The 24670-nt window shown below is 41.0% G+C and overlaps 2 protein-coding genes across 7 annotated transcripts in view; one reads left to right on the forward strand and one right to left on the reverse strand.

Annotated features, from left to right (window-relative positions):
* Nucleotides 1-715: 715 nt before the first annotated feature.
* Nucleotides 716-3135, reverse strand: taf11 (TAF11 RNA polymerase II, TATA box binding protein (TBP)-associated factor). The gene is made up of 6 exons (XM_054771074.1): nucleotides 2744-3135; nucleotides 2397-2604; nucleotides 2161-2288; nucleotides 1994-2081; nucleotides 1804-1900; nucleotides 716-1736 (listed from the first exon to the last, which is right to left on the reverse strand). Exons 2-6 carry the CDS (start codon nucleotides 2571-2573, stop codon nucleotides 1606-1608), a joined length of 621 nt encoding a protein of 206 aa, XP_054627049.1. The 5' UTR covers nucleotides 2574-2604; nucleotides 2744-3135; the 3' UTR covers nucleotides 716-1605.
* A 206-nt stretch (nucleotides 3136-3341) lies between these two features.
* The window catches only part of LOC129178627 (ankyrin repeat and SAM domain-containing protein 1A), a 56519-nt gene continuing 35190 nt past the window's right edge, over nucleotides 3342-24670 (forward strand). For 3 of the 6 annotated variants that reach the window (XM_054771017.1, XM_054771034.1, XM_054771026.1), the window contains exons 1-4: nucleotides 3342-3884; nucleotides 22292-22372; nucleotides 22530-22686; nucleotides 23314-23376. In XM_054771017.1, coding sequence (XP_054626992.1) covers nucleotides 3706-3884; nucleotides 22292-22372; nucleotides 22530-22686; nucleotides 23314-23376 — 480 coding nt within the window. In that variant the 5' untranslated portion in view covers nucleotides 3342-3705. The remainder of the gene's footprint in view (nucleotides 3885-22291; nucleotides 22373-22529; nucleotides 22687-23313; nucleotides 23377-24670) is intronic. The other 3 variants (XM_054771042.1, XM_054771053.1, XM_054771061.1) reach the window with 3 other exon arrangements.

Here is a 24670-nt window from a genome sequence, read left to right on the forward strand (position 1 = left end):
TTGTGTGACATCCCCATCAGCAGTGTCCTACATCAACAGTGACTTACCCCCAACTTGGTCCCGTGAGCCCAGTTCTGGTGGGATTTCGGTGATGAGGAACGTAGTTCCGGTTAGTTGCTGGGGTCACTTAAGTAAAGAGTTTGGCTTCTCATAAGAATATGGATCCAAAAGAGTAATACATTTGCATCACAAAAATGCCTCCTTGAAAAAAATCAGACCTCACAAATTGTTTGGCGTGACTTGCTCTCCTGCCGTATCAATGCGCGCTATTGCCTGTCCATTGTCATGTATGTGATGTCTGCCACCTGTTTACGCATGTGTTCCACAGCAGATGAAGATGCGCGTTGTAGCCATCTTCATCACATACACAACAATGGATAGGTGATAGCGCGCATAGATACGACGGGAGAAAAAGTAATGCTGAGCAATTTGTGAGGTCTGATTTGTTTTCGAGATGTAATTTTTGTGATGCAAATGTCTTACTCTTTTGAATGCATGTTTTGAGAAGCCAAACTCTTAAGTGGCCTCAGCAACTAACTGGAACTGTGTTCCTCATCACCGATATTTGATGAGAAATGGGCTCACAGGACCAAGTGGGGAGGTAAGTCACTGTTGATGGGGATGGCATACAACTTGCCAAAAAATCCGAACTATCCCTTTAGGTCCCTTCAGCATAATACTGTATAAATATACACGCAGTCTACTTTTGTCCAGTTTCTGATGGATATTGTATTTTATTTTCTAAAATGATCTGCTTCAGTATAAAAACAAAACTGTTTTCCAAGCAGAGCTGGCTGGCCCATTACACAATATAGGCAAATGCTAAGGGTGGTGTGGCCTCCAGGGGCTGCCAAAAAAAAAAAAAAAATTCTCCCTCAAAATATATTAAAACTTAAGTCTTCATGTGGAAAATGTCACACTGACTCAAATGTAAAGCAATGCACAATTAATATTACTCCAAATAAGTCTCCCTGTGCTATTTTTGTACATAGCTGTTTTGTTTGTGTATAACGTTTGTAACATAGTTTAAATGTAGCTTAAGAGTTATTGTGGGCAAGCTGGCTGTTTTTTTAAATTGTTCGTATTTATAATTTATTGCTATTTATTCACTTATTTACAGGATTGTTATTTTATGGGAACAACATTCACATTGTTTCAGATTGTATTTTATAATTTGTTAACCATGTAAATATGGGGACATGGAATTCTGCAAATTATAGACAATTGGTAAAAACTGCCCATTTCTTTTGTAAGCATGAGGGGGCCCACATAAAATCTTCACTAGGGCGACAAATTGGGTAGAGTCAGCTCTGTTGCCAAGTATAAAGAGTACTGTATTTACACCCAAAATACATCAGTACAACTGCACACATTTGAACTCGATTGCATCGTGCAACGCGTTGTTGTATTTACATTTGCAGGTGCCGCCACCATTTCAAAGTCATTGATCATGTGCGGATCGAAGTTTCTTCATCTGTACAGATCCTGGTCACCGGGTACTTAAAAACTTCTTTTTACAGTGGACTGACCGTTGACATAAAGTCTCACAGGGCATTTTATTTCTACTGTAGAGCTAGTGTGGTCATTCATCCTCGGCTGCACTCCTCAGTGAAACAGAATGTTCTTGTACTTGGTGTTGGGAATCTGATGGCGACTCTTCAGCCTCCTCACAGCCTCCCTCATGTGCTTGGGCTGAAGCGGTGGCGTATCTCCCCACTTCTCACAAACATCCAATGCTGTAAAAACCCAAACTCATTACTAACACTTATCTGTTTGAAATGAAAGTCTACTTTAGTGTCTTACCTTCCTCAACTATTTCCCCAGCAAAAACTTTGGAGATACCAGACATTGCAATCACAACATTCTGGGACACTGACGATCCTGTTATAGACTGGATCAGCTGGACAAAAAAATAAAAAACACGGGTGATTTTTTTTTTCTTTTTAAATAACCTTTACATCCCCGGACTGCTCTACAACTCAAAACATCATACCCTCTTAATGGCAGCCTTAGGGAAGGCAGAACGTCTGTACATTTCATAGCGATTCAGCTGGTCTTCAGAGAAGGACGACACCAAAACCCTTAAAAACGTAAGAAAATGGTTTCTTGCACGACGACGAATATGTCATTCTCTACGCTGTTTGGTCGAAAATGTCTTACTGCATCTTTTGTATTTCATCCTCGTCAACCTTGTGCCGCTTTTCCTTTTTCTTCTCTGGCTCCACCTTAAGTCTTTTCGATGGAGGCTGACCTGAAGTTCCTTCATCCTCATCCTCTGCTGCCGCTTCCTTCAGAGGACAAATCAGTTAAAATAAAATGTATGATCATAAATGATTGGGGTTCTCCCCTCCCCCAATTTGGATTCAAGGCTTGTATCAAAAGATTAATCTACACACAGACTTAATGTCCTGTTTGTGCTGGTCTTGAGAAGACGACTCCTTCGGTTCGTCTACAGGCTTTTCCGTAGCTGGGACCCTTACGTCGTCAGGCACATTAGCTGCAGGCTGTTCGTCTTGGCCGGCAGCACCTCTCTCAGGTGTACCCTCAGTTTTGATCCGTGCAGGATCTGCCATTATCACCCTGTCCCAATGGCAGTTTCGGATTCTACAACACACATCGCTTTGTTACTATATTATCTAATGAATCGTTGATTATTGCTGCACATTGACCTAAGCCGATTACTGACAGTCAACATTACAGAAAACGAAGATAACTGTTAATACATTAATTAGTTCATACTTACTTAGTATAGTACTTTCACTTCAGACGTCAACTATGTAGCAGTTAAGCTAACGGTGGACGTAAGCTAAAGCTAACGTTTGTTTGGTATGAGGTAACTATTTGTTAAGAAAGCTAGTAGTACACAATAAATTACAAATGTTTCCCTCATATGCTAACAAACTGTGTTACATTATTTAACAAATGTTTAATTTTCACAGAAAGTGCAGCCAGCAGCGAACGCTGTTGATTAATATTATTTCCGGTTCGTTTTTGTACAAACTTTATTTACAATGCGAGTTAACACGGGGTTGTTCTTTAAAACCCAAAAAACTTTATTGAAATAAAATGATTGCAATAACATTTTCGTTTGTTCACGATTATTTTGTTACGACGCTACATTAATACACACGTACTAGAAACAAATGAATGTGAAATGCGAAATGTTAGTTTATATAAATAAAACCAACAGAATTAGAGATGGAATGGAACTCAAATGAAAATAATGTTGGAACGTAAATTAAAAAACATTTTACATCTGAATTTCTTTTAAAAAAAATATATACATAGAGAGAGAGAAAACTACATGTACATAGATATTCTATATATATTTTTTTAAACAATGAAGTACTGATAATACAGTGATACAGGTACACTATAGTGCCCACCAAGTAAGTGGTGTTCTTGTGTGAGAAAGATGCAAAACGAGGGAGCAGTTTCGAGGAAGTGACGGACGCCGCTCAGGGGACTGTCCAGAGGAAGTTTGCTCCATGGTGGCGGTGCGGTGCGCCTTAACGAAACTTTTCCCCTTTACAGGCACTAGCGACGCCGTGGAGCTGGCGGGCGGATAGAACGGCGTGGGGAGCGTTTTTTCCTGTTTCCACGCCATATTAACGCCACAGGAATACCAAGTTGAGATAGAAGGGGTGCCGCGGAGGAATTTCACAACCAACCCCCGTCCTTCTTCGTTTTCTTAACGCATCCGCAATGGGGAAGGAGCAGGAGCTCCTCGAAGCGGCGCGTACGGGAAACCTGGCGGCAGTGGAGAAGCTTTTATCCGGGAAGCGACAGTCGGCTGGCATCGGTGGCGGCTCGTATGGAACCGGTGGAAGTGGTAACAGCGGCGGCCACGCTGCCTCATCGCACCCACTCTCCAGTCTGCTCAGGTAAGCTCCAGTGGAGAGGAGGAGGACGCTGTTAACCCGTATATTCCCTGTCTATATACTGTAGCAGTGTTTCTCCATCGAATATTCACCGAGCCTCCTCTGTTGAATTGTGTTGATTAATCATGACTGTCAACGCCAATGTATTAATTTTTAGAAACCAAAATCCAGTCAAAGCCAACCAGTGAGTAGTAGGAGCATGTTTCTTTGTTAGCTCCCAGCCACTTGTACTGTATTGTGCATAAACCACTGGCAGACTATCATGCAGCTAAACTGCACAAACATACTACAACAAATATGTCATGCTGTTTAAAAACTGACTAACACTGATGCATAATGGATGGCTGCACTCTCACAAGGAAGATGAAATAGCAAAGCAGTCAAACTTTCATGTAAGATCAGTCAAATGTGTGAGGAAAGCTTGTATATGCTGGTAGCTTTGTGACAGAGGTCAGACGAAGGGGGAAGTCATTGTTGAGGTAAATATTTGAGAAGAGGTGTGCACATAGGAAGGTTTCCGGTGGGTTCACACTTGCCATTTTTAGTCTGGTTAAAACAGACTAAAGTCAGTTTACTGTGCTTGTATGGTTTGTTTAGTCAAGTGTGAACGCAATCCAGGACCAAATGGGCGGACCGAGACCGCCTGAAAGATGGGTCTCGAATCACTTGCCAGTGGACTCTAATCCTGAGTGAGGCAGACCAAAACACTGTCTCTGATGTCACCAAATGTGACCATGACCAGGTGATGAATAGCAACACCAAACAGAAAGTAGAGTGAAAAATAAGAATTAAATGTATGCCCAGAAGCATACAGTAGTTAAATTACAGTTCTGTGAAGTCTTCAGAAACTTTGTCTCCTCGCAGCAAATCTCCAGGAACCTTTTTGACGTCTTTATGTAACTTATATCCTCTTTGTTACATCTCAACAGGTAAAATGTCAGCTAATAAAATGTCTGGCACAGAAAGGAAAGACCTATGAGTGTAAGTGACCCGGAAGATGCCCTGTTATTTTGCATTCAGGAGGTCGTCTGCCAATGTACACGTCACATATGAGGCGTGACTTAATGCACATGCTTAAAGTGCTGTATATCTTCGGCTCCAAATTACATTGTTTTGTCAACCCAAAAATACAAGAACACCACCACCGGCTAGTATATGTTACCAATAGTGGTTTAAAAGAACAGATTGTACCAAAAAAGGCTGTATTTTTCTACAATTATGAGTTAAACTTCATAAAAATTGGCATAAATTGTTGTTGGGGCCCAAATAAGATGATTGGTTACCCATGGCTGCCTGATAGTCACATGTCCGTAGCGCATGCACACACACAAAAGCAGTCTAAAAGAGGCGATCAACAATTTTCAATCAGGCTGTTGTTATGATAAGCTATTTATTCAATGATGGCTAACGTTAGTAGCTTTGTCAAATTGCTATTATTAGCTGACAACAATGTGACTAATGAACGTGCGTGTGTCTTACGTCGGCGTAGCTTACAAACTCAGTCAAGAATCAATCAACACTGACAGCACCTGTAACTGTGAGATATGCCTGTGAATATTCTCATTCATCCAGGTCATTGTATTCTGAAGGCCTTGAAATGATCGCAATTGGACTGTTCAGGTTGTCTCAGAAGATGTTTCATCTCTCTTCTGAGCAGTTTCATCAGTTCATGCTCAAAGATTAGGTGGGACAGACACTAGTCAGACTAGATAGGACAGCTCTAGTCCGAAAACTTGCTGCAAGATCCAGTGTATTTATCCTCTAAATCCTGTTTATCCTCTTTAACTGTGAGCATTAGGTGGTCCGCTGACAAAAAGTGTGAACGCAAACCAGACTGCACTAAAGTGACAACCAAGTATCTTTTAAAAATGTTTGGTCCTGACCATAGTGCCGGACAATTTAAGAACTTAATTCACAGACTTGAACGATGTGTTGTTGATAAGTTTTTGATACAGATTTCAGTCAATATAGAGCCTGTCAAGTCTGTACATGTTATCTGCAGTCTGTTTGGCTGCCAGAAGCCTGTCTTATTAAAATGCTTGGGAGACTGCCTGAAATGGATGATATTGATATAGCTATTGGCAATGTGCCACAATCTCCAGTTGAGTTTTTCTTTGTTGTTGTTGTTTTTTTCGATTTTGAGGCTGATATGTCATTCCAAATTTGTCATCTTCAGTCAACCTACTATACATGTCAATAAGATCCTGACCTTAAGTGGATGAACATCAGTCAATAAAAGAAAAATAGTGCTGCAAGAAAAGTGATGCATGGACAGGCTATCATGCAGACGGTGCGGCGTACTCAAAGTAATTACATTAAAACCTTCTAAATCGGAAATCCAATATAGAGAAGTTGTAGTTGAGGCTGATCCCGCCTCTTCTGTTTAAGTGTGTGGGCTGACCATTGTGTCAGAATGCAAATAATTAATGACAGGTCTGTGAAATGAGTTTTCTCTGAATGGGAGGTATAGATTTAAATTCACGTTGTGTTGATCCCAACATTATCACTGGGTGTCCTGCTTGTTCTATATGATACTTGATTTCATTAGCATTCCAATAATCAAGCGCATCTTAGTGTTTCATATTCAGTCCTGTGACCTTTCACTCTGTTTATGTAGTAAGATTTTCTTTATTTACATTCCTGCTGCCCTCTAGTTTATTGTTATCAGATAAGTGACATCAACTCATGTCATCTCGAGATTGTCTACACATTCATGTTATTTGGCCCTAAATAGCAACACGATACAGTAACTGGATTTATTATTATTGTCTAGCAGTGTCTGAAGTGCATTTTCACTGTCATTCGGCATTCTTACTTTGGAATGGGGTGCATGTCAAGACCTGTGATGTTGTTAGAAGAAGGCAGTTGTGTAGCTCGGCTCTGCGGAATGTCAGCTTTCCCAGGAGGCCTCATCCCAGTGGTTGCCATGGGACAGACAGCAACCCCAGTGTGTTTAATGCCTCTGACGCCCTGAACATTTGCTCCATTAAAACCATAACAAGCTCGGCTTGGCTCCTTTTAAGTTGCAAGGTCGCAGACTTTTGAATTGGCTGCTTGTGGTTTGGCCTATATGAGGCCATAAATCCGTAGAGATAATGTCTTCCCAAAAGATGAATCGTTTATTCAAATGAATGCATTTGCTGAGTGTGCCTTATTGTGTTTTGGATTGATCACATGATAAGGATATTTATTAAGGTGCCCATTGTCAAAATACATTATACAATTTTATCATGATAGGTTTTCCAGCTTTGCAAGAGCCTATTTTGGGATTCATTGGAGGGAAGTGCCATCCTGTGTATTCTTCCAGGCCTTATAATGGCGGTGTATGTTCAGGATGAGCAAATTTGCTTGATTCACTATGGGGAAAATGAACAATCAATAATCCATTCATTGTTTTTTAAATTAATTGTAGATGTAGCTTTTCCACATAGATATGTTTATTTCAAGACTAATCAACATGAACACACTCCGCTTTTGATAGCAAACTAGTTGGTACCTAATCAACAGCGCCTCTGCTGGTTGCAGCAAAGTAGTGCAAGCCATTTTTCATTGCCTCTAGACACGATGTCATAAAAAGTCTTTATTAGTGAAGACCAATTAGTTGACTGATAACCATACTTAGTGTGCAATAGCCGTCTATAGGAAAAAGTCTTTATGGGCCCGGTCGTCCAAACACAGGCAGCAGCTGCAGATGAACTAGAGGTAAAGATGAAGTCCCTGGCAGGGCAAAATGGTCTGTCCCTTTATGGGGAAATTAACAGAGGAATCATGAGAGAACTGGACGGACGCTCTGAGAGCTTAGCCAGATGAGGGTTGGTCTCCCATCTTCACAGCCACATCCTTTGTCCAGCTGACAAAGCCTAGCGGGAAGGCTTTTCATATTCATATAAGACCATTTGGGGACTTTCTCGCCTTGTTCAGTTATACAATGAAAATTGAGCTGTCATCTAGCTGGAACTAGACCACCTATTCAGAGCACCCACCTCATTTATACTCCCTGTTGGCAAACAGAGGTTTGGGATAGGATTGGCTGCAGAAAGTCCTCTTACAGTTTGGCTAACAGGGCACACTTTTCATGATGGCTATGATGTTTTGGTTTGCATTTTAAGAGGGCTGGGCTTAGATCCTGAGATTTCCAGCCCATTATGTACACTACACTGTTTCCCACAGGGCTACAATCAACCTACAATCTAAGTGTGGCACGCGCGGTTAGGTTTGGGAGTGGCTAATAGTGTGTGGAAATATTGACCACTCTGGGGTTCTTAATTGTGTATTTGAAGTGGACACACAGTATATTACTTCAGTTAAACTCAGTGTACAGTGTTCCATTGTGGTTCACCGTCACCAACTTTAAAAAATATATATATTTATTTTTTTTTACAGTGTATGAACGCTGTTACAGGCCTGGTTCTTTAAGAAGAATTGCATTGTGGGAAGTGTGCTTTCGCATGAGGTTGCAGTGTGTCTCTCTCTCTTCCATCTCTTCCGTCTGCACCGCCCATTGTCTTCTGCGTCCTGATTGGCTGTAGACCATGATCAATCAATCCACCTTGTGCCGATTCCTGTTGTGGTTGTCACCGCTAGCAAACTGGCTAACTGTGTGAGCTGCTTGCTAACTGCCAATAAACAATCGCAGAGGAAGAGGAAGCGAATCGGCTGTAGGCCGCCATTACGGAATCAATGAATTTTTGGTTCGAGGAGGATGAGGAGGGGGAAAATACAACGACAGGAGCAATATTTTTTAAACAAGGATACAAAAATGCGAAACGGTGCAAGGACGAATAGGCACGGTCAGAGGTGAAATACGTGTGAGTCACGTAATTTCCTGTGTCCAACCTATTCGGTTGATCATTAAAATTCATACGAAATTTGAACTTTGAGAGTGTTTAAACAAGAGAGAAATGTGAGAAGATGTTAAAGGGATTGTTAGGATTTTTTGACATGAAGTTGTATGACATCCCCATCAGCAGTGTACTACACCAACAGTGACTTACGCTTAGTTGCTGGGGCCATTTAAGTAAGGAGTTTGGCTTCTCAAAACAATATGCGTTCAGAAGCGTAATACATTTGCATTACAAAAATGCCTCCTAAAAAAATCTGAGGCGACAGTGCGCAGGGATATACGGTGGGAGACCAATATAACGCCGAGTGATTTTTGAGGTCTGATTTTTTTTTTTTGAGGATGTTAGACTGTTAGTAATGTTAGACTGGCTGTCCTGTGTATCATTATCGTGAGGATGGATGATAGGCTGATGTCGAATTTTCTTTTTAATGCCATGCGATCTACCCGCATTACGTTCGAGATACAACAACAAGGAACTTTCCTGATGGAAAACAATGAGTTACTATGTCCTATTCCTATGCTTATCATGTCTACTATATTAAGTAATACGGGTAGGTGACTATATGGGTGTTATTTTTTGTCTACAGGGCTCTAATAATTTTCAATACAATTTTTAGAAGGTCATAAACAGGTTTTCTATGCTCTAACAACGAAAATATTCCATTTAATTAATGTTGAATCCTACTCTGCAGACATTCACCTATCGCAGTTGAGTCTGGAAGCAACCACGATAAACAAGGGATGACTGTATTTCTTTGCGCATTAGAAAACTCACATCTGCAATGACTTTTGCACCAACAGATCATAGAAAGCGGACGAGAGAATTTACCGATTGTAACACACATACAAACTGTAAGTGGCATTTTCTAAGTAAAAGGTTTCAAAATAACAACCTAAGCAAAAACATGCAGAAACATGGAGGATTCTTAATAGGTAGCATCAAAAATCAATCTGTGGCAATCAAAATAAATTAGTGGCGGCACGCCACTAATAAGCGAATGAATGGGAAACGTGGCACTATTTCTGGCTTGTCCCAAGCAGACCTAAACTGCCAGGCTTGAGTCACCCGTAAAAAAATCTGCCGGTTCAGAACTAGCACATGCTGTGCTTTAAAAAAAAAAAAAAAAAAAAAAAACATCCACTCTGTCTCCTGAGTGACATCAGTGCACACAGCCTCTACCTTTCATTGTGTTTTGCTGTAAGCGTGTGCAATACACGCAAACGGCAACTTGTGCTACAGGACTGCACTGCATTGTTCATTCTGAGGTGAGTTTATAGCTGGCAAGCGGCAGGCATGGCAGTCACATTGCATCAGTTCTGACCTCTGAACTCAGAGAAACAGTATATGGGGTTGATGCAGCAATGGGAAGCCGGGAAATGTAACACCGCAATGTTAGCATTCCAGGAGCATCTGAGTTTGGGATGCGCCGCTTCACGTGTGACGTTTACGGTCCATGTTTGTGTAGTCTGCGGACCAGGACCTCGTAACAGTGATGGATTCCACATATGTGTGTTGGAGGAGCAAAACGTGATAACAACCGTGTCCTGACATGTGCTTTGTTGCCTTTTTGTGCTAAAACCAAATGTAGGTAAACATTGCATAGTTGCTGGGTAAATATGTCATTTAAAAGTAATGGGGTACATTCATGCACTTGGCAGCACAAGTCTCCATTTAGAAAGTAGATTGTATGTTAGTGTGAATCAAGATGATGCTTTTTATATTTCCATTTTTTTGTGCAGCCCTACTACTAAATGGTGACACGATTGTCAACTGTTGAGGTGGTAATGTATCCTGAGAAACCAAGAATGATTCCAGGTCCTTTAATTGTAATAATTTATCATCTTTTTATAATACAAACAGCGTGCATCATTGTCCCGTTCTGTCCTAGAATGTCGCTGGCGTGGTGCATGAAAGGGAGAGTAACAACTCCCATGTGTTCTTGTTTACGTGAACTCCTTTTCACCCTTCTCAGTTGAAAACCTTACAATAACAAATGGACAAAAAGAAAAAGATAAGACTAGCGGGAGCTGTGGTTGCTTTCTTAATATGGAAGAAGCGCAGAGATGTGGACGGCTAGCTGCCCATTAGCGGTTCAGACGTTTGGTCTGTGCGGCCCTGCGGATGGCGTCTTCCTCCGGCTACCACTCTGCTTCTCTCAGCAGTCTTCCTTTCCTGCCCACCTGCTGGGTGCACACCCAGCCATATCCACACTTCAAAGGTGTCACACTCACACAGAGTTTTGGCATGTTCCTCACACAGGAAGCAAATTACTTTCCTTTCAAGAGCTTTGGTTTGCACATTGCTTTTGCCGTATTAAAGAAATTACATAAAAGTTCTCTGCAGTGAGTTAGCCTGAGGTTGGCGACACACTGAAGAGATGCACTTACTTTGAAGCATTCTTGCATTATAACAGAAATGATTTATGAAGGTCAACAGTTTGCTATAACATTGGAGAAGTTGCTTTGGATGATGGGCCGTTTGATTTTTGTGACTTGATTGATGTTGGCATGGAGAGTCACGTGTTCACTGTTTGGGCAATGCCAACTGGCTGCCATATGGGCTCTGATTTAATATGCTTTTTCTTACTTGGACGTTCTTCTATTCCACATTCATCTCACCTCTTCTTGTTGCCAACATTTCATGCCCATCCCTTTCGCTTTGTTGCAAGTCTCTTGACCCCTCTCTCTCTCTGTAGTCTGTGGGCATCCGCAGTTAATTCACACCTCCTGCAGCCACACAGAAGCTCTGTGAAATGTAGTACTGTATATGATGTGTTAATGGGCCCCTTTCGAGACTTTGAAGAGTCCGTGCCACAACTGAACTTGCAAACAAGCTGCTGTACATCTGTTTTCATTTTGATAACGTGACACTGCTCTCATCCTTTCATGTTTGTAGCAGCACATATGGAGCTTTATTTAATATTTACAGCCGATTTGAAGCTAATTGGTGTACGGTGGAACCTCGGTTTTCCTCATTAATTTGTTCCAAAAGCAGACGCAGAGTTTTTCCCATTACCGTTGAAATATTCAGATATTATGTTGTCTTTTCGTCAAAGCTCACATCTGGTCATGTGACGGCGATGTGTAGGTGATGTTATTATTTCTAAAAAACAGTTCTGCTGTCTTCACAAAAACGACAAACCGGAGTTTTCAGATTTTCCCACTCTGGTAGCTGTTTTTTTTTTTAAAATACTGTTTCAGGGCACCCAAAACACCATTTTTGTGTTGATGAGAGGCTGAAACGATAAAATACTTTGTCAGTGCGACTATAGTCTGTTTCTTTGCTAGTTGGCCTTGTTAACTGATGTTATACTAGGATTGTTAGCATAGGGAAAATTTTATTAAAAAATAAAAAATAAAGAGAAAAATGTAAAAGTTTAGCCGTTTTTAACTTGCTAATATTATTATCTGGTTACTTGTCAATATAATATGTACCATGTGTTCCTAGCTAGCTAGCTAGCTAGCTAGCTATCTGAGACTGGACAAACGAATGGCAAAAAAATACAAATACAGTACATTAATGTATATTAATAAAAATGATTTTTGTAAAAAAAATCATTAATTTAAATGGTTTTGATTGTTTTTCGAAATAATACAACTACAATGTTTTTTAATGTAAATTTCTCCTTTCTTAGACTAAAACAGTAATTACAAGAGAAGCTGGTGATAGTTAACTAACTGAATAAAATACTTGTCAAACTTAATTGATTTTCATAATTAATATGAAATCTAAAGTGGCAAAAAATATGTTTACAAATCACTTAACCATTTACATACCCATCTGTTATGTTAGTGAATATGCAGGTTGTTCTGAAAAGCCAAAAGGTAAGCATTAGCACAGTGAATATGTTACAGTAAAAAAAACTGGACCTCTATCTTCCTCTGCGATGTAACATTGGACATTTTTTTGCAATCTGAGGTCATGCAGCTTTCCAGAGAATTAGACATACGAGTAAAGGGGCAGACACATGAGCATGAGATCACTAATTCGTCTTGTGGAGTGGTTTCAGGACATGTGTGTCACTGACTAGCTGAGGCCTCATGGTTGCTGTGTCATAGTTAACAAATTATGCAATATTTCTAACTTTAAAGGTTGCTTCAGAAGAATAGTGGTGTTTCCTTTCAACATGCATAGATGTCTTTTGCTTCTGTTTTTTTTTTTTTGCCCTTTGTGTGCTATCTTCAGACACTTTATGTGCATGTGTAACTCATCAAGCTTCTGGTGTACCAAGCAGGTAATTCAGCGTTCTTGCAGGGATGATGCTCAGTTTGGCTGCAGACGTTATAGGCCCACCTCCCTTTAGCAGAATACATAACTGAGCCCAGGGTCTCTGAAAGGGCCTGACATGCATTAGTTACCGCTGGGCTTAGTGCCCTAGGCCAGACTAATCCCTGGCAATGGCACGGTAGTCTCACTCTTAACAAGCTGTTAGACAACATGAGGTTCTTTTATACTGTACCTAAACAGACTTGTAATACATAAATGGGTTTAAGGCAGACATTGCACTTAACAGCTAGATTAGCTGTTTGAGATGTAAAATGTTGATGTCAGAGATATACAGTAGCATGGAGTCTAAATTTCCATGTAATGTCACGATAGTTATGGAAGGAAACATTCTTAACTGCTATTTAAGGCTGGTCAAACTGGTCAACCTTGCAACTGGACTCGCTGAAGTCTGGAACGTTTTTTTCTAACATTAAAAAACACTTACAGAATCCAGTTGTCCCTCATCTCGTGAACCGATTATTGTGTATCGTCTCGTCTCGCGAGTTGAATGTATCGTGACACCCCTAGTTTTGACTAATAATAGACAATAGTCTACCACGAGACAGCGATCGTGAATTAATTACTTTCTGAAAACCTCTACTGTATAATAATCAAAGCGTGACATTGGCATTGGCAGAGTGTTTTTGTTTATTTATTCATCTGTTTGTGTGCACAATTATGATTAAATGGGCAAAGACAAAAACATTACAATTCAGTGCCATTCGTCATGTCCAGGAAGATTTATCATTGCGAAAACTCAGCAGCTACAGTTCACTCATTGAGATTAAAACGTGACATGATATCTTGTTCTCGTGGGCGGTAGGCCTGGGATGATATTAAATAAATGAATGAATCCCACAATAAATGAAAATTAACTTGATAATTTTGCTGGCCTCAATGTATTGCCATGTGCATGCGTGTCTGTTTTCCTCGCCTCCAAACAGGCAGGAGGAGGATTCACTCAGCACCTTGGCGCATTTGTTCCGTAGAACAATGGTATGAACTTTTTTCAAACAAACAGTCTCTTTGTCTCGGTGGGTAGAAGCGGGGCCGGTAGCATACACAGTAGCAGACGAGTGTCACGTAGTAGAAATTAAATTAGTAGATTGCAATATATTGTCATACACGTTTTATAGTTTTTTCATTGTACTTTTCTTAAAAGTAATGTTAAAAATCTTGCTTTGTCTCGTTCTCATAGACCCAATCTTGTATCGTCTCACCCCTACTCATTGCTTTTTACAATATTAAAAAGGTGCAAGTGTGTATGGCCCAGATTATTAACACAAACATAATTTCCCTGACATTTAAACACAAACGCCCGAGAACTCCAGAAGAACAGTGAGGATTTATGATTAATGCAACCCGGGTGCCGCCGGACGAGACGATGCACGAGATTGGGTCCACGAGAACGAGACGAGATGAGATGTTAACCTTAATTGTAAGAAAAGTACAATGAAAACATTTGACTGGACAAACAAACTTTTTACTAAACGGTCAGTAAACAATGCAGGTGCATTTTGAAATGTTGCGGAAAATGCTCCCGGGGGGGGGGGAACATGTGATCGACGTATGCCGATAAACGACTTTCAAAGCCAATCACAAAAACAGATGGAGATGCAGTGGCAAATCCTTCATGTAAGGTTGCCAACAAAATGGCGTGTCTCGTATTGAGCTTGACTAAGGCTACGCCAATCGATGTTTGATCCTTTGATCCCTTACCAAATCTATCTCAGTTTGATTATTCTTGCAGTTTTGTTACACGCTTTGCCTAGCTGTCACTGGCTGTATTTTGCATTGGCGGCAGTTAGCTAGCTAGCAGCTACCTAGAGTTGTCCGCCTAGCTTCTGGTCTTCAAACTTCAAATGTGACTTTTTACCACAGTGACATTTAGTTTTTAAGACAAACAAGCAATGCAGTTATTTCGGAGCTCGTTTTTGTCCCACAAGTGGATGTTACCTTCACGGGGTACGTACTAACTTTTTTGAGTGTCACTGAACAACTTAACTATCGTCGTCATTTTACTACGGCAATTATGCCTTGGCCTCAAGACACTATTTGTGTGTGGCTGTTTAATGAACATAAACACATAGTGTGTCCAGCCTTATGATAGTGATACTATTACAGGGGTCTCCTATCTCACAAGCTGATTTTGAGTAGCTCACAAAGGCTCAAAGAATATTTGCTTCAACTCTTAGTAGGTTTTTATTATAACTGTTGAATTCAGACTTTATGCCTTTTATATCATGGCGATGGCCACACTGTTTGAGTGGAGATCTGCTTGGTAAATAAAATAGTGTACAATTTAAATGTTGCCATAAAGTTGTGATAGTGATGAAAGTTGGAGACCCCCGCAACCTAGACACTGAATTAATTTTGTTAGTTTTGTTATCTTGAGCTAAAAAAGAATTATCGAACAGTTTATTTCACATGTACTCGTATTACGCCAAAACATGCATCAAATTAAATTCAGGTTTGTTTCACACAAATAAAAGCAAAAAAAAAAAATCCGCCCAAATGTAAATTAAAAAAAAATAATTCCCTATTTGCCAGGGGCCCATGGAATTGTCTAACGGCACCCCTGACCAATACCATTCCTCAGAAATAAATGGAAAAATGTACAGGTCATCAGTGTGATCGGTATTGGCCAATCTCACTCGTGTGATTGGCATCGGAATTGGCAGCATAAAACACTGATCTGAGCATCTCTAATAAAAATATATCATAATAATGCAATGTTTCCTTTTAACATGCAGAAAAGGCATTTGTGACATGTACTTTCTCACAAGTAATTCGTACTGTATGTGGAATGTTTTCAACATTTGAGCCAGCTTCCACAGATGGCCCCTGCGCCACACTTTGGACACCCATGCGTGTTTCACCAAGAAGGCCGGGTGTTGCCAGGCGACGGGGGAGTGTGCCTAAGCTCTGCCTTCTTGGCTCTGTTGCTGGTCAAGGGTTGGGTTTCATTGTGGAGGCGTTTATGCAGCTTTCAGACCTGCGTTGCATGGTGATCGGAAGTGCATCTCGACTCCGTCTTGCCTGCGCGGCGCATACTTCTTCTGTGTTGACTGCTTGTATTTAATAACCGAATACTGTAAATGCACGATGCAAGAAAGACTTCCTGTCTTTCACTTTTAATGTGCACTCCTACTCCTACTAAATATAGCGACCATGTTGCTAAACTGTCAACACTGATCTCTTCTACATATGAGGTGTGTTATGAAGCGGAACTGGAGATTGCCGGTGCTTGTAAAGTTGGCGCTCAGCCAAATGTAACGAGCACTGCCACTTCCATATTACTGTATTATCATTCATAGTAGCCATGCCATAGTTCACACTTTCACTGGCTTCTGGCTACCGTGTTCTTGCAAGACAGCGTTTCTCCGAATGAGAAATCTCATCACCTTTTAATCACGTGACACCCCTCTTCTTCTTCTTCTTCTTCTTCTTCTTCTTTTCCTTTCGGCTTTTCCCTTCATGGGTCGCCACAGCGAATCAATTGCCTCCATCTAATCCTGTCTTCTGCATCCTCTTCTCTCACACCAACTACATTCATGTCCTCTTTCACTACATCCATAAACCTCCTCTTTGGTCTTCCTCTAGGCCTCCTGCCTGGAAGTTCAAAACTCAGCATCCTTCTACCTTTATATTCCCTATCTCTCCTCTGGACATGTCCAAACCATCTCAGTCTGGCCTCTCTGACTTTATCTCCAAAACCTCTAACATGTGCTGTCCCTCTGATGTACTCATTCCTGATCCTATCCTTCCTGGTCACTCCCAGAGAGAACCTCAGCATCTTCATCTCTGCTACCTCCAGCTCTGTCTCCTGTCTTTTCGTCATTGACACTGTCTCTAGACCAAACAACATCGCTGGTCTCAATCACGTGACACCCCTAGCAACTGTAAAACACAATTATCAGTAGAGTAATGGAAAGGACATGAAGAAAAATGGTATTATTTGCCCTCTTGTAAAGACCAAGCTTTGTACACCACAAAATTACAGCCTCCCAGAATCTCTTTCAAACTCCCACTTTATCCTCCTGATATTCCCTCAGGGAAATTAAGGATTAGCGCAGCCCTTTCAAACAGGAATTCCTTAGTCAGTTCCCATCAATGTACCCCCTCCCAATTCAAATTGCTCTGTTTTGCCCACCGCTCGGCCATGGGCTTAAGCCCTGTCCCTCAGCTAGGTTGGTTGTGAGCCGTAGTAAGAGGATGACAGTGGATTGTCTAGCACCACGCTGATTCCTGGCCTCAAGTGCCACACTGCCAAAAATGCTGAGAGGATGGAGTGTTCTGACTTTTACTACTGGCCGCTCTAAATGTTGACACAATGTTTAATCGTCATAGCTTTGTCCCTCATGAGATATTTTATTCATTAAACCAGAAGGTGGGGTTTCTTTGTGGTTGACTTGATACTACAATATTTGTGGATGTGAGTGGCATATTTAATGAGAACTCCGGGCAATGGCACAAGACAGTCATGTTCACTGAGTGCAAAAGCTTTGTGTGTTTTTACCCTAAAACTAAGAATACCAAGAGCTCTGGCCTGAAAGAGGAGGCAGGCCAAGAGCAAAACGTGTTTTATAGTTAGACTCTTATTAACAGTTCTATTATAAATGCTTTTGGGGTTTTTTGAGTCATTGAAGGTTCAAGTCCTTTGAAACACTGTTTCCTTTATTACAATGTAAATAGACTTCCCTACTGCATTTTCTGTAAATGCATAGTTTATAGTCCAGTCAAGCTAAAAGTCCAATTTCAGGGTCTACTTTTCTTTTCTTTTTTTTTTTAGAATTGATAATGCCATATTTGGTTAAATGTGAGGGTATTCTTCTACTTCTGCTTAATTGTGATGCGTACGCCATGCTGTTGCCCCCTGCAGAGTATAGGTAGTACTGCATAAATCAGCACTTTTTTAGTTGGACTAAACGGTTTACATTATTTGGGTGATGTTTGGCGGGCCGGATGTGGCCAGCTGGGGCCTATTGAGGGCCATGGTCTGGGTGGACCTCATCCTCAGTTTCATGTTCAATAATCAAACAAGCATGGAAACTGCAGTCTATATTCTAATGTATGTACTTTTTTATAAAATTACCTATGCCGTCCAATGTGTTATATTTAAACTGATATATAATATCAGTTTAATTTTAAAATGTCACTGATGCGTTTTTCACAAGCTATTGATCATTCAGCAGTATACAGTATGTGGATGTAGTGATACATAGTATATTTTAATACGTTCTGGTTAATTTAGGATTTGGCCTTGAGCTGAAAACGTTTGGGGAAACCCTGCATATGAGCTTCTGAATTATTTTGTTGCAGAGTTTACAAAAAACGGTACTGCAGTATTTGTAATGTAATCGCTAAAGCATCTTATTAAAACCAGCATGACACTGCAGTTTCTGGAAAGAAACTAGCAGTGTTTACTAGTACGACAATCAGCGCAATAAAGTCAAAGCGGTGCTAATTATGTGCCTGATGCCAAGGCAGGCCTTCTTGCATTGCTTTCTGCCCTCTGCCTGATTTTGTTAACTTATCCTGTCCTAGTTGCTGCTCTGTTCATGTTTGTTAATTTGTTTATGGGCTTTTTTTCCTGCTCTAAGCTGTTACATAAGTCTTTTATCTAGGACGGAAACCAAAAGTCGGTTTCTGTCTCCACTTGTGCTTATGATGTGTGTTCAGTGGCCACACAAACGTGGCATTGGCGTGCCTGCAACCGCGAATGTTTTCCCTCGTTCTTAGAGGAACGAGGAGAAGCATGTTGTCTTAAGAGCTGGATTTATCGTAGCTTCCCCTTCTTGCAAACAGACACATATCAATCGCCCGCTTTTCTTCACACTTGAATACCATCTCCTTGCACACTCTGCTTGTTAATGTATCCTCATGGCTGTCTCATGCAGTAAATGAGACTCAGAAGGCATGCTGGAGAAAATAAACACTGTGTATCTGCGTGGGCCCGAGCTCATTGTTCCTCAGGGCACAGAGGCATTCAAGAGTCTTATAATGACGCCTCTGACTGTCTAATTGCACATTGCTAAGAAGTATTATGGGGGATGTATTTTAGGGTGGGGAGCTTAACACAGCTATGACTCTGACAGAAAAGCAAAGTTATGCAGTTATGCAAATATAGTGTAAATGACTCACTTTGTTAAATGTGAAGGTTTGCCCTTGCGGTTCTCCCTACAGAATCACATCAAAGTAATTATTTATGATGTTTTCCAAGTGTTAAATCAACATTGTAGTCGTTTTCTATCATGTACAGTACCTGAAGCTCACTTCTCTATTAATTTTTGTTGTGATTCTAAGGGTGTGCTTCTATTTATTTCTCTGTATAGAAAAGGATGGGTGTCATATTTGGTTCACTTGTGCTTTTCCTAGTCATATGATTTATTTAGCTGTGTTAAGGTCTTTCAGAGTGCTTTGCATCCCTGCCCGTACACTTCGTCACACCCGACATCCTAGGCTTCTTAAATCTCTCTCTTCCAGTTTCTCTTCCCGCCATCCATCATCTCCCTCTTGTAAAGGGAGCAGTGCTCTTTACAAATTAAAAGAGCCCAACCGCCGTTAGTTGTCTGGTGAATGTAGCTCCTGTAGTGGAAGAGAGCTGCATTTGCGTTGGCCTCGCTTTTACCCCTTTGGTGATTTCTCGCTCAGTACTTTGTTTGTGGGTACTCACGCTGCATAACAAAGGCCTTCTGTGTGCTTGGAAGATAGCTGGAAATAACAAAGTTACTGTGAGCTAGATGTGATCAGTTAATTTTAGCCACAGCAACCTGGTGATTTTCCTTTATGGCTGAAAGCTGCAGCTTTTCTCTGCTCCTTTTAGTTGTCCTCTCCAAAGACCTCGCTGGAAAGGGCGGGTGCTTGTAGACACATCTCCCTCCTCCCAACAAGGGTGTCGAGGTTTATGCTTGACAGCTTGTGGATTGATACACCAAGTCAATAAATATGCAATATTTAACTTTAAAATGCTTTGGCAAATAGTGTTAGACCACAAGCCTGTACAAAGGACTGATTAATGTCAGTAGGTAGGGTTAGGCGTAACAATTGCCTAATTTGTGAATTAACTTTTTATTGTAATGGTTTTGTTTATTTCGAACATGCTTCACAAATGTCTATTTAGCCATATGTTTACACTTGCACTATTCAGCATGCCCAGAAAGGAGTAGTACCTGTGTCTTAGAATGTTTAAATGGAGTGCTGCAAAAATGAATAGATTATCCAGTTGATCGATAACTACTTTGGTATTTGATTAAGCGCTTTTTTGATGTAAAAATGTACACATGATGGTAACAAAAGGCACACCATGAAAGGATAGTCAGTCAATTAGGGAAAACAGCAGGGTCACGCTGGTAGGTCAGGAACCACTGGGGCATACCTTCTCAAAAAGTCCACAGGAAATATCCAAACTATGAAGAAGCACAGCAGAGGATCAGGAAACGAGAAGATTCAAAAAGGTAATCTACCATAAAACCTGGAGAGTAATCCAAACGTGTATGACAAGGGTGACTAGGAGGAATCAACTACCATCAGCCAGCTGACACAGATCAGCTGAAGTGAGAGCTGCTGACAATCTGGAGGCAGGTGTGCCCAGTGGTTCCGCCCCCAGCCGAGGTGAGGAACGTTGCAATGACAACATCAAACCACAAGGAGAAAGCAGGGACAAAACAATAGAAATAAAAGGGGCATAACGTGGCACATAACACATCCTCTGATTTCAGCCTGTGAAAAAATATTTTAAACACTTCTTTAAGCATTTATTAGAGGGTGTAACAATTCATTCACTACATCGATGCAACGATTTATATTCGTACAATTCAACTGTATCGATCTAGGTTCTCAAGTTTCCATTCAGAGTGACGTGTATATCAATCTAACATAATTTAAAAGGTAACCAATGGATTGAATTAATACTAGGAAATGAAGCATTGGATTTAAGCACGGCAGGCTTTATATGGATATGCTTTTTTTTTTACAGTAGCAGTGATGGCATCATCCAGCGCGGTATGTCCTGATCAAAACACATATGTAGGAATGTTACAAATACAATCCCTGTATTTTAGTGATGCAAAAATCTAACACTGTGCGTGTGCGCTTGATTAGGAGAGTCCGTGGGGACGTCCTTAAAAATGCAATTTTTTCATATGATATCGGATGTATTTTAATTCGTATAAACAGAAACGTTAAGTCCAAATTCAAGCCTTTCAAACTCATGGATCAGAGCTTCAGGACAAGATAAGAGGTATGTAGGATATAAATTATTTAGAATATCTATCTGGAGATGAAATTTCATTAAAAATCTGATGGTGCGAAATATGTAAATTTTGCTCTGGAATTACTGTGTACATGCAATTTGTAGTGTGGCGTGGAAACGAAAACATGTGGAAACAGCATGCATCAAGTGTCATACATGCTGCAGCATGCAGCATGTATGACACTTGATGCATTTTCTTCCATGGACTTTTTGATTATCAAAAAAATGGAAATGACTACTCTGTTGCCTTTTTAAAACAAATGTTACAGCCTAAGTTATGGTACAATTTGTAGTACGGTTGTACATGCCAAGGTCCGTAGGCCGAATGTTAAAGCATCCATCCATCCATCCATTTTCTATACCGCTTCTTCCTCATTAGGGTCGCGGGGGCATTCTGGAGCCTATCCCAGCTGACTTCGGGCGACAGGCGGGGTACACCCTGGACTGGTCGCCAGCCAATCATATAGACATATAGACAAACAACCATTCACACTCACATTCATACCTATGGACAATTTAGAGTCGCCAATTAACCTCACCTGCATGTTTTTGGAATGTGGGAGAAAACCCACGCGCACACGGGGAGAGCATGCAAACTCCACACAGAAATGCCCAAGGGAGAATCGAACCCAGGTCTTCCCGATCTCCAGGCTGTTACTGTGTTGGCCAATGTGCTAATCACTAGACCACCGTGCGGGCCCAAGTCATGTTTTATCAGACAAAATTAATCACAGATTTCATTTTACATATTTCAACATTTTGTAACATTCCTAATATATGCGCACTGCAAAACGTCTGTCAGTGTATTCTTGCTGGTTGCTACAACGATCTTTCAAATGGCTGCTCTGATCAGGAGGATTATTAGCCCAAAAATAAAGCCCCTGCTGCCATGAGAATGAACGGTATTCAGTAGGATTCTTGTCAGATACAATACATATTTTGTAATACATTAAGAGAAAGAGAGAACTTTTCCATTATCACAAAATGAAGAATTGTTTGTTGTGTTTTTGTTATATACTACTAACAATAATGTCTGTTTTCACCAGCATCTGGAGAGGTCCCAATGTGAATTGTGTGGACAGCACTGGATACACCCCCCTACACCATGCCGCCTTAAATGGACACAGGTAGTAGTCAATGCCATGTCTATTTACCCGCCACATTACACGAGACCCCGTCCTACCGCACAATGCCCCCATGAGAATACATAATGCTGTTTAACAGTTTGCAAAGACTGTGTGTATTTATTAGTGTGCTTTATACGCTTCTTTCTTGAACTGGCAGTGAGGTGGTGGAATTGCTACTACGAAATGAGGCCTTGACCAACATAGCCGACAACAAAGGCTGCTACCCTCTGCACCTTGCAGCATGGAAAGGAGATGAGCACATTGTCAGGTTGCTCATCCACCAAGGATCTTCGCACCCCAGACTCAACGAACAGGTGGGGCCTTGCATTTACATTGTCTAGTGCATTGGTCTTGTGATTCAAAGAGGTCAGCAACTGTTGCTGAAAACAGAATATCCCAACAGCAGCCATTTTTCAAGACCAAAGGAATGAGAGCTACATTTTCAAATTAGACGTTGCTCTTCTGCAAGTCATTCTAGTGATCAAATGGTCAATTATTACCTCAGCATTGCATGTGTGATGCACGCAATGAATGTCCATAAGAATGTGACGTGTTTGCATTTACCGCCCAGCATCATGACTCACTCTTTGACAATGTTCCTGATACTGTGCTACTTGGACGTGCTTTGATGCCCTGCTCGCGTGAGAAGTGCTTGTTTGCGCTAACCTTGTTAACAATATTTGTTAAACCACGCGCTGCAGACAGGCCTGTTTTGGATGTGCAGAAATGACCCACTCTGAGCTCTATATTTCACGTAACATTCCAACTAAAAAACCCTGATCATAACATAAATCTCTTTGTGGGTCATTTCTCCCAGCCTAACTATGACATCTGATTGGTCATTAACTAACTTAATTGTGTTGTCATATTTATGATCATTCATGTATTCATTGCTTGTCTGAACCAAAACCATCAGCTTATCTTCTCTTCCTCCCTCCCAGAGCTCTGTAGACCATAAAGAGTTCAAACGCTGTGGGCCCTTTGACCCCTATATTAATGCCAAGGTGTGTACACCACGCTGCCACAGTGTTTCCTTTGAGTGCTTCTCTACTTTGCTGCTGTGTCGGCTTGCTGTGGGTTTGATGCTGCTGCTCGTGTGGCCACTCTACTGCAGAACCCCAGGGGTGCTTTTATCTAGCTGTCTGTCAGGGGATCTCTTGCGTTCTGCTAGCAATACCAAACGTTGTCTGCATTGACGTTCACGACCACAAGGTTTCCTACAATACTTACTGTACATTACCAGTGCATGTGACACGAGAAGATGAAACGTCTTGAAGTAAACGTTTAATTATTTTATTGTAGCAATGTCTGTTCAAACACTGTACACAAGTATGGAGAGTAATTTGACACACCAGGAGGTGTCGTCTCTCTTCCATCAATGTTATTAACCACTATTAAAGTAAATGTACTTGCTACAAATGGCCATATCTCAAGTTATTATAGCTTCTTGTCCAGTTTGGCAGCAAAGTATGGCCAATCATCTCTTACAGATGAAGAATGAAATTTTATTTGCGGCTCACTAATATAGTAAGATATAAATATTTTGTCTGTTTATTACCACATTTGACGTTAAGTGCCGCTGTGACAAAGTGCAGAGCAACCGTCATGTCCCTTAATCTTGTTAATTTCATCATCATCTAACGAGGGGTGCCCTACAACCTGCCTCCATGTTTGAGTTCAGCTGCTGACTCTGACATCACCCACCCCCCACCTCACCCACCCCTGTTAGAGCAGTGCAAACATGTCAGCCACCCCGTAATTGCATTTTGAGCAAGCATAGCTGGAAGCCCACCAAGGCCTTGTAGATAAAGCTGCACACTATTTTTGAACATGGTCAACTAATCCTCTTAGTGTTTGGAAGTGAAAGATGACTTCCTCTATAGCACCATGTGGCAGTATATTAGAATTTTACCTCATTCATTTTCCATTCAGTTGGTGTTTCTTTTGGGATGTGTTGACATTATGAATGATGTCTTAACATAAACACACCATGGTAGTTTAAAGTGGGAGGGGCACTAGTGCTTATGTGGCTGAATAATTGATTGGATTGTTATGAATAAATCAAAAAGGAAGATGCTCTAGCTCTGGCTGTGGTCGATGGCATCATGTGATCCAGTAGGCGGGGTGGAGAGCCATTTCATGATGAGGAGGATGGGTAGTTTTCAGTGTAGCCATCTCTTTGCATCAACATCAAACAGAGGATTTCATGCCATGCTCGTCTCTGTTTAGTGGGGAAATGGGCGGTTTGGCCCCACCTCTCACTTGGCCCTCATGAGATTGCTGAGGAGAGGATGAGGC

This window comes from Dunckerocampus dactyliophorus, chromosome 1 (assembly GCF_027744805.1).
Source record: "Dunckerocampus dactyliophorus isolate RoL2022-P2 chromosome 1, RoL_Ddac_1.1, whole genome shotgun sequence".
Classification (NCBI taxonomy): domain Eukaryota; kingdom Metazoa; phylum Chordata; class Actinopteri; order Syngnathiformes; family Syngnathidae; genus Dunckerocampus; species Dunckerocampus dactyliophorus.

What these genes read in the sequence shown, in the direction of transcription:
- taf11 (XM_054771074.1), bottom strand. Translation starts at nt 2,573, where the DNA reads ATGGCAGATCCTGCACGGATCAAAACTGAGGGTACACCTGAGAGAGGT. An exon ending in CTAAGGCTGCCATTAAGAGG is followed by an intron (nt 1,901 to 1,993) that starts GTATGATGTTTT and finishes TTTTTTGTCCAG; the next exon opens with CTGATCCAGTCTATAACAGG. An exon ending in TGGGGAAATAGTTGAGGAAG is followed by an intron (nt 1,737 to 1,803) that starts GTAAGACACTAA and finishes GGGTTTTTACAG; the next exon opens with CATTGGATGTTTGTGAGAAG.